General features: G+C 40.6%; 2 protein-coding genes across 2 annotated transcripts; both read left to right on the top strand.

The window, feature by feature from the left end:
• The first annotated feature begins 3876 nt into the window (after positions 1-3876).
• LOC311492169 (serine/threonine-protein kinase Nek1-like) lies at positions 3877-5636 on the top strand. Its single transcript, XM_084550367.1, has 5 exons — positions 3877-4298; positions 4672-4772; positions 4873-4956; positions 5184-5245; positions 5527-5636. The coding sequence occupies exons 1-5, from the start codon at positions 4184-4186 to the stop codon at positions 5630-5632; spliced, it is 468 nt and encodes a 155-aa protein (XP_084406493.1). The 5' UTR covers positions 3877-4183; the 3' UTR covers positions 5633-5636.
• Positions 5637-7005: 1369 nt separating this feature from the next.
• Positions 7006-9843, top strand: LOC311492293 (apolipoprotein L3-like). Its single transcript, XM_084550529.1, has 2 exons — positions 7006-7106; positions 8271-9843. The coding sequence occupies exons 1-2, from the start codon at positions 7017-7019 to the stop codon at positions 9234-9236; spliced, it is 1056 nt and encodes a 351-aa protein (XP_084406655.1). The 5' UTR covers positions 7006-7016; the 3' UTR covers positions 9237-9843.
• Positions 9844-10108: the final 265 nt, after the last annotated feature.

Below are 10108 nucleotides of genomic sequence, written 5' to 3' on the forward strand. Positions count from 1 at the left end.
AAGCAATATGGAGACATCAGGAACCTGGCCTAAACAACAGCAGTATGCAGCATGTCATTGGGGTTTTCAAGTGGGCACCTCCCTTCACCGATGTTTCGCTAAGTTAGGCCCACGACACCTCAAGAAGGCTTAACAGTGAATTCCAGCGTCCTGGAGTCACCCCTCTCCACACTGCCACTGCAAAACCGTTTTTCTCACCATTTCTCACCATTAATATTAGACAACAGCTAATATTTCAATAATTAGCCTAGTCCTTTTATGAATCACGACACAAACAAATCTACCGTAGTTCGCCCCCTTGATGCGGGCTGAAACACGAAACAAACAAATGAAACACGAACCAATCGACCACATCTATAATGATTTGCAAGCACACTAACGTCACACAGCCATCCTTACCTTTAGCTAGCTCCCCAGCTAACATGCTTCCTACGGACCCATAGCCACTCGCTCGTTCGCTCGCTCTCTCTGCTGCCCGAGACATGTTACATACCTCAGTCCTTTGGCTTTTTCCCCGTATGCCCAGCTTGCTCAGAAGGACAATCGCTGATTTTTCCTCAAATCCACGGCATCCCACTTCTACCGGACGGACAAAAGCTCTCCAACCATTCTGCTCTGCGTCTGCTGCTAACTCTGCATACTTAGCTCTCTTACGCTTGTTAGCCTCCTCAACTCTATCTTCCCACGGGACAGTCAGCTCTATGAAATAGACTACTTTCGCTGGCTCAGACCACAACAGCAGATTCGGCCGTAGGCAGATGCTAGCTATCTTGGTTGGAATAACCAGCTGTCCATTTAAATCCGCCCTCATCTCCCAGGCTCCTCCTACTCTTAGCTGTCCCGTGTTATGCCTGATGCCTGCTTGTCTAGCCTTTTCTCCCTCCCTACAAACTTAATGCATCTATTCTCTCGGTTAACGGCCATGGAATTTACAGTAACCCATTTTTCCTCAATTGCAGCTGCTAAATATTTCAGTACCTGGTTGTGATGCCAGGTGTAACGTCCTTGGGAAAGACTAACCTTACAACCTGTCAGAATACGGCTAAGCGTGCAGACACAAGTGCGCAGTGGGCAGGCAGCATCTTCACCTACCCACTGGTTTAGGTTCTGGGGAGTTGGCAGCGCATCATAAGTAGCACCTATCATAAATCCAATCCTGCTAGCCTCCATGCTCCAAAGCTCTCTCCACTTCAACTTCCTTTTCTCCACACTCTCCCAGTTCACCCATTGGCCCTGCTTAGCCTGCGACACTGCCTTAGTGCATTTTACTGCTTCCTCTTGTTTCTGTACCTCTTCCACTACCATCTTTCTCCTTTCTACCTTTCTACTACTGATGCCTTGCTCCACAGAGGTTTCCATGCACACAGCCCTAAGCCTCCACGCCCTTGCTGTACATTGCCTATGATATCCCTATGCCTAAGAGCTGCCTGTGCTTGCTGTACTGCCACTTTTGGGTTCCACTTCCTCCCTGTCTTAACAGTGCGCACTGCACTCCTCCTTTGACTGAGTAAGAGTCATTTCCAGTCTAACTTTAGCACACTTAAACTCCTCTGTTAGGCTGGTAACTGGGAGCTCCAGAATGCCTTTCCCATACAAGGCTGTGCCGCTTAAGCAGCGTGGGACACCGAGCCATTTTCTGATAGATGAATTAATCATCCTTTCTAACTTTTCTACCTTTGACAGGGCAACCTCATAAACTGTTAGCGGGCACAATAGCCGGGGCAGTAAACCAAATTGCAGGCACCATAATTTTAACTTCCCTGGTAGCCCGGACCGGTCTATGCTTGAAATGCCTTGAATCGTTTCCTGCCTCAACCCTTCAAACTGCGCCTTATCACTGAGACTTGCATCATACCATCTTCCCAAACTCGTCACTGGCTTCTCCAGCACTGTGGGAACCACCTCATCATTTATAACAAACTTCTTATCTACTACCTTTCCTTTAACAATAGAAATACTCCTAGATTGAATAGGCTTCACTTTCATCCTAGCCCACTGCAGGTTGCTGTTTAGCTTATCCACTAATCTTCTGGTACAAGGAGCAGTTGACATGTCGTCCATGTAGGCCCTAATTGGGGGGAGGCAAAGCCCTCCCTGCAGCCTTTCTCCACCTACCATCCATTTGGAAGCCCTAATAATGACCTCCATTGCCATTGTAAAGGCTAGTGGAGAGATTGTACACCCTGCCACGATGCCTACCTCCAGCTACTGCCATGCTGTAGTGTACTCTGCTGTGGTAAAGCAGAGTTGAATGTCTAAACAGTAGGCTTTGACTAAGTTTTTTATACTACCTGGAACTCTAAAGAAGTCAAATGCTTCCCATAACAAACTATGTGGCACTGACCCAAAAGCATTAGCCAGGTCTAAGAATACAACATGCAGGTCTCTCTTCTCTTGCTTTGCTAACTGAATTTGGTGCCAAATCATACTGGTGTCCTCTAAGCATCCAGAGAAGCCGGGGATCCCAGCCTTTTGCACCGATGTATCAACTAGTCTGTTTTTCACCAAGTAACTGGACAACCTCTGTGCCACAACACTGAAGAAAATCTTCCCCTCAACATTAAGTAGACTAATTGGTCTAAACTGGCTTATTTCCAACGAGTCCCTCTCTTTGGGAATAAAAATCCCCCCTTCCCTGCGCCATGCCTTGGGAATAACCTGTTTCTTCCATACTACCTTCATCAATTTCCACAGGAACCTCAGCACATCTGGCGCACTCTTATACAGCCGGTAGGGGACCCCATTAGGTCCCAGGGCTGAAGAGGCTCTTGCGCGCCTTACCACTTCTTGAACCTCTTTCCACCTTGGCGGGCTGTCGTCACACTGGCTACCTATTTCACCAATAGGTGGAATGTCAGAGGGTAGTGCCATCTTTCTAAACCTGTCCGTATCTTTATGCACCTCCCCCAAATATTCCTCAAGCTTCTCTTTTGGTACTGTGAGGTTACCATTCTTTTTCTTGCTAAACAGTGACTTCACAAACCTAAATGGGTCCTACTCTAGCCCGCTCTTTCCTTTTCCTATTTTTCCTAATGTTGTCCGCCCTTCTTAACGCTGCCAACCACTCCCTCACATCTGCCTGTAAACAATCAATACACGTTTTCTCCTCATCTGTAGCTTTCCTCCACTGCCTCTTAAGGAGTCTCCTCTCCTGGACGAGCCAATCGATCTCTTGCTGACGCCTAGATCTAACTACCTGTCCCTTTCATTTCTTCCGTTTTTCAACCACACCTAATTTTTCCATACCATAATCATAAATGAGATCTCCCATTTTCTCCAACTTACTCTCCACTGTCCCTTTAAGCCTACCTAGCGCACTAACCAAATCGCTATTGATGTCCTCCCACTGCCTACTATCAGCTGCACCTGGCCATTTGATCCTTGCTTTCTGATCGCTAATTTTCTCCCTTTTTAGCTGGCTGGCCTCTCTGTCTGCCTCAGTGCTTGTACCTGCCTCAACATTAGGGGTGCTGATGTCCTGCGAACTGTGGGTTACTTCCTGTTGCTGGACTTCAACGGACTGACTTAACGCACTTCTTAAGAAGTAGCTATCGATGCAGGGTCCCTGTGTTCACTCTGCCAAGTACTTTTTCCTCCCTTGATGGATTCTGAGGCCCTTCATCATTGTTATCTTTTGCCAGCCACACGCACAAACCTGCTGCTTCTTCCCATCTCCATCTGAACTAGTAGCTTCCAATAACATGCTTTGCCTACTCAGTGTCAAATTCATTCCAGAGTCAAAAACCGTGTCAGTAATAGGATATAGGATAATAGGATTCATACACTATACCTCAGTTTTTTTTTTTTACCCATTCTTCCCGTTTGTAATGATGCTACTGGACACAGAATTTCCCACGGGATAAATAAAGTATCTATATCTATCCATCTATCCATCGTATCTGTCCATGTTCTACTTCCCCACAGTCATTATGTTTTGCACATGGCTAACATCCAATTGGCTTGTTCAGCTCTTTAGACATTCACGCCAAGTGATGGACTGGTGATAACATGTCTTCATGAAACAAGTCCACAAATTCTTCTCACAACCAACTATTTGGGCCACTAGAGCACATCACTGTGAAAACATCCAAGTGAATTGGCACGCAGATGACAACGCAAACATGAATACTCTTATCTGTAGCAGCAAAGATGATTTAGAGCCATGTGATACACTTACTTTTGCATGTGGTGTTTTTCACAGTTACCCCAAAATGAAGTTGAAACATTTACCTCAGAAATAGAAACCCTCAGGACAACAACACACCCTCACATTGTGAGTAGCAAGAACTCTTTTAAAGGTAAGTTCTGAAAAATGTGTTTGATTTTTTCTTTTGATGGACTTCCAAATCAGTTACTATGGGTAATATTTAAACACATACTGTAGTATACACGCAACAAAGCATATGGCAACTGTATAGAGGTGGTTCTCTACTTATGTGTTTTATCATAAAATAAAGTATCTAAAGCATTCACTATCAGAAAATGAAATTTTTAGGTCTTAGCAAAGTTAATGTAGTTGTTTTGTTTTGTTCACTTGACACTGACAAATATAAGACAAATTAGACAAATATAATATTCGTGATATTAATATCATGCCATAATCCAAAAACTGCAAAAAACAATGTTTTGAAAGTTTGAAATCTAATTTGTACTTTTCCTTTTGTCTCAAAGATGCACGTAAAAACATTTACTATGTCATGATGGACTACTGTCAGGGAGGGAGGCTGGATAAAAAGATCAGAGACATGGATGCATCTCCACAAGAGTCTGAGGTACAGTTCGATCGTTCAAATCTGTGAACCACTGAATACTGCCCATTATTGATCACACTGTACTGCAGTAATTCTAGCGGAACCATCTTCTGTTTTCTAGGTACTGAGCTGGTTCGCTGAGATCTGTTTGGCTTTGAAAGCCATTCATGAAAAAGGTTTGCTTCACAGAGATCTGAAGACAGAGGTAACACACAAGTTATACATTTTCACAGAATTGACTCACTAACAAATTCAAATCATCAGAATATAAAACAACTAGTGATGATTTGATATTTATTTTGGATATAATGAATGGGCGCTTTGCCTGTCTAACATTCATATCTACACAGATTTACATTTCAAATTTCTATTTAGGAAAAAAAAAAAAAGTTTTACAATTAATTTACGGTGTCACCTTTTCTCTTTTTGTAGAATGTACTCCTCAATCAATTTGGAATAGTGTGCTTGGGAGGATTCGGAAAAATCCAAAAAAAGTACAGTGCAATTTAATTTTGATTTAAAAGATATATGTGGAAGTATGTACTGTATGGTAATGTTTTGGGAACTCCTGGAGAAATCCCAACGTATTTACACAACAGTTTAAAAAGTACAGTTTACAAAGCCCCTTACAGTCCCTTAAGCTGAACATCACTGAAATATGAATAAAAATAAGGAGTCATAGAAATAGTGGGAGATATACTATACACATATTTTATGTTTTCAATTCTATACTATGTATAGTATAGTAATCATTTTGTTTTTTGGTTTTGTTTAGTCCTCAAACCACTCAAAAAAAAAGGTCTTCTGCAATGGCAATGGAAAGAATAAATTGTCTTGCACCAGAAGTCTTTACAGATGGGACCTATGACGCTAAAAGGTAAAGATTTATTCATTGTTGAATAAAAAATGTGAAATTTGCTTAAGACAACATTTTAGTGTTTGCTTCAAATGAGATATGGTCAGATGTTATCTTATCTTAATTATAAGACAGTTTTCTTATTCAGGTTTACCTAAGTCTGTTCTTCTATTTTGCAGAAAAGCTGCAACTTTTTTCATAAATACAAAACATTTTAAGTTGCATTATCTCAACATAAATAAGCTTCATTGTGAGTAGTATTTTGTATACCATTACAACTACTAATTACATAACAATGACGTTTGCTTTATTCGTAGTGACATTTGGTCTTTGGGATGCATACTCTTTGAGCTTTGTACTCAACAACCAGCGGTAAGTTTCACACAGAGCATTTGTTTACACAGATATGCAACTCGCCAATAAAAAGGTTAAAACTTTGTTAATGAAAGCGTGAGCAGACATTAATGTAATTCTGTTACGTGGGCAAGAATCAAGGAAAATGCCTGGAACATAAACTGCAGCTCATTCCCGGAATTGGAAATTGAAAAAAAACAAAAACAAAAAAAAGGTTTTGTGATCAAAAATGACTAAAGCCAGACATATCTGACCCAAGTGTATTTGATATTCCACTAAAATCCCTATCCCTAAAAACTCAAGCTATCAAAGGTGTTTTCACATCAATAACTAAATTTTTAACTCGGGATAAATTTAATCTTGATATTTCATTTTCCAATTTCTGCGTAGTAAGTAAATGAGAGATCGTCACTCTATCCACGGATCTGTACCTCCTTGACTAGAAATTTATAGTTTAGAGATATACAGTTGTTCCACATATGTACTACAGGCAGAAGAGATGTCCACTGAGTCTGGTATCAGATAATAAGTTTAGACCCCTGAGAGACCACAAATTTCTCCAATATAAATTATGTCTAATGTTACCACTGTACAGACCATCAGAGCCAGTGGCAAAAAATGATTGGCCAAGATAAGTACCAATTCCGCTCCCTTTAATACCCTGCACTAGAAATTACAAATCACAACACTAAAAAAGCAGATTCGTCATCACGATATGTAACAGTTTGTCAGCTGTTCTTAGCGACTGAGAACCAAACTGTGTTTTCAAAAAAGTCTTTGAAAACTGTAACTCAGTCTTAAATACTCATTGGCTCATGAATTTCTTTGCTGCAAACTCTTTTTATGAAGTGAAGCTCGGACAAGAAATAACAACTTCATGATGTAATGGAAAAAAATGGATGGAATAGTAGTGTTTTTACTTTTTTTATTTTATTGTAACAATAATTCTTCTTCAGTTCATGGCAGAAACTACAGTCAAGCTCAAGACTAAGATAATTCGAGGTCCTTGTCCATATCTCCCAGAGACGTTCTCAGAAGAGCTTTGTGACCTCCTGATGGACATATTAAGCAAAGATCCTCAATTAAGACCAACAGTCAGTGAGATCTTGGCACGCAGGATTATTTCAAGCTGTCTCTTAACAAAGGTATGTAATTTCCTTAAATAAAATACTGAATTCATTTCCCGGAACACGCTATGCCCAAAGTCAAATTTTCCAGTCAGCTTTTCATTACCAGGACAATCAAACGCATCCAAGTAGGATATCTGAAATTCTTCCTGAACCTGATTCAAAGGCTGATTAAGAGGCAAAACACTGTAAATGTAATTTAACACCACAAACTAATGGTGGCAATACTTAACCTAAAAATGATAATGCTACTTTAATGTAAAACAGACAAATAATAATAATAATAATAATAATAATAATGCATATGGCAACTTAAACGCTTTAAAGTTCAGACACATTGAACACACCACAGAGACTACATCTAACAGCCAGCGTGCAACACATTTACTGTTCAACAAATGTGGAATCAGCTTCTCCAGAAAAGCTTTATTTTTTGATTTTTTTTTTAAATTATTTTTTGAAGAAACGATATTAAGATAGACTACAGATATCAAAATATAAATAAATGTCGTTGAAAGGACCTTCCATCAGCTCAAAAATGCACAGGTCATTAAATTCAATGTTCTGCTGGGGAACTTTCGGATGTGGCATTCATGTTGATGTTACTTAGACATGTAAAACCCACCTAGACCAGACCAGTTACCCCCACCCCATAGCAATGATACTCCTTGATGGCAGCAGCCATCCCCAGCAGGATGCAGCCTGACACAGACAGATACACAAAAACTCAAAAGACTTGAAAAGACTTGAAAAACAGCACAAGGTGTTGACCTGGCCTCCAAATTCACTAGATCCCAAACTGATCAAGTATCTGTGACATGATCCACAGAGGCCCAAAGGACTGTTTTGGAAGCACGAGGGAGACCTACCCAATATTAGGCAGGTGGTCATAATGTTATCTGTTATCTGATTGGTGTATCTTTTTAATATATGGTGTAACTTGTGCCTCACTTGATCAGTTGCAACTTAAAATAGTAACACATGACTGAAAAGTTGTGTTTGATGGCTGACTATACTTGCTTGCGTTTGATCAGAAATCTGATTTATAGCATCTATTCAAATACCCACTTCAACACAGTGAGAAGAACCACTGAGTTTTCCAAAGGGCTGAACTTGTGTTTTAACTCATTATTGTCTCGAGGCATATAGCTTTCAACTGATAACATCTTTGTTTCTTGACAGTGCAAAACAACAGTGGCAGACCTCCAGGACAAGCTGAAAAATCTGAGGGATCTGGCTGATGGTTTGGAGCGTGTACATAAGGGCACCACTGTTGGCAGTCTGACAGGAGGAGTGATTGGAGCAGTGGGAGGGATCACATCCATAGTGGGCCTTATACTGGCCCCCTTCACTTTGGGAGCCTCTCTTATTGTCACTGGAGTTGGTGTGGGAGTGGGTGCACTTGGTGGGGTCACCGCTGCTGCCTCAAATATCACTAATATGGTGAACCAGTCTTCTGACCGCAAAGCTATTAAAAGCATCATTAAAGAGTTAGAACAGAAGATTAATGCAGTTGTCCTCTGGCTCCAGGAGATTGGAAATGGGTTTGAAACACTCAGAAACAGTTGTGACTCAGTTAATACAGTTGTTGATGATAGCACATCCACAACAGAAAACCTGAGGAGGGCTGGTTTCAGGGCAGGAAAGGGCCTAGGTGACATTGGTGAACTCGTCAAACTAGTTCAAGTGGCAAACATTGGCAGGATAGCTGCACAAGCAACCAGGGCAGCACGTGTGGTAGAGGTAGCAACGGGTGTGCTTTCTGGTTTATTTATTGCAGTGGATATTTTCTTCATTGCTATGGATGCTAAAGAGATCCACCACATTAGAAAAGCACAGGCAGCAGAGGTGCAAAGAGAGTCAGTACCTGAATCGGAAATCTGTGCCCCCACCTCTGACCAAGCTACACTGTTGTCAAGCTCAGTAATGCAAGAGTCTGACACTGCTGAAAATGAACCTGAGCTTGACACAGCAGGAGCACAGGATCAGTGTCCAATCAAATCTGAGATCATGAAATTTGTTCGATCAGTCAGGAAGGCAGCAGACCATTTGGAAAAAGTCTTGGATGAGCTCAAAACCATAACCTTGTCTATCCCTTCACTTGAGGAAGAAAGAAAGGATGGATGGCAAGACATGGAATTAATGTAACCCAAAGGGTACATTAGTGAAATCAGGCCACTCTGATGCTCCATCCTGTGCTCTCACACATTACAATAGCTAATATTACATCTTTGCTGCAAGGCTACATCAGGCTTGAGTTTTGACAAGTGTACCCTAGTGGGTCACAACTAAAAATGACGTTTGTTGGTCATAAAGGTCATGTTTGTTCGTAAGAGGACTTTAAGCTTTGTAATCATCGCTGCAGCTACTCTTGCTAGTTAGTTCATTTCTCTTGCAAGGCTGGGTTGAAATTCAATAATGAGGATAATGAGCTTTACACTTGCTTTGATTGTCAGTAGTAACTCTGTTCAAGATATCATTACTATTAGCATCACAGTTTTTGAATGGTTATTGTCAGGTTTAACTATGCATTGCTTTTTTATGCTGTTTCTCATTGCTTATCTCACAGCAGACATTTCTGTTAAGGTTTATCAAATACTCTTTAGTATAATTTGGTATAAGCTGTCACAGTAATAATCAAAGAGACTAGTTTCCAATATCATGAGTCAATGTACATTTGCAGCGAAAATCATAATAAAAAAAAGTCAGCAATATGGTTTGACTGTCACGTATTAACTTGTGATAAAAGGGAACACTTCATAACATAACATTCTACTATTATGGCATTACAAAGTATAAGTTACGATATGTACAAATAAAAACAAGGCAATACAGGGCAGCTTAATTTAGTTTTCTTTTTCGCATTCCGATTGACTCTTAAAGCACATTTGTATTATTCATTGTGTCCTTCACATCTAAAAAGAGATGTAAAAACAAGAAACATGCACAATGCAGTGGTAGAAAGAAGAGATTTAAGTGTCAAACAACAATCAAGGAATTATAAACTTGATGGGTTTACT

Source organism: Chelon labrosus, assembly GCF_963514085.1.
Source record: "Chelon labrosus genome assembly, chromosome: 8".
Taxonomy (NCBI): domain Eukaryota; kingdom Metazoa; phylum Chordata; class Actinopteri; order Mugiliformes; family Mugilidae; genus Chelon; species Chelon labrosus.

What these genes read in the sequence shown, in the direction of transcription:
- LOC311492293 (XM_084550529.1), top strand. Translation starts at nt 7,017, where the DNA reads ATGGACATATTAAGCAAAGATCCTCAATTAAGACCAACAGTCAGTGAG. An exon ending in CAAGCTGTCTCTTAACAAAG is followed by an intron (nt 7,107 to 8,270) that starts GTATGTAATTTC and finishes GTTTCTTGACAG; the next exon opens with TGCAAAACAACAGTGGCAGA.
- LOC311492169 (XM_084550367.1), top strand. Translation starts at nt 4,184, where the DNA reads ATGTGGTGTTTTTCACAGTTACCCCAAAATGAAGTTGAAACATTTACC. An exon ending in TAGCAAGAACTCTTTTAAAG is followed by an intron (nt 4,299 to 4,671) that starts GTAAGTTCTGAA and finishes TTTGTCTCAAAG; the next exon opens with ATGCACGTAAAAACATTTAC. An exon ending in ACAGAGATCTGAAGACAGAG is followed by an intron (nt 4,957 to 5,183) that starts GTAACACACAAG and finishes CTCTTTTTGTAG; the next exon opens with AATGTACTCCTCAATCAATT.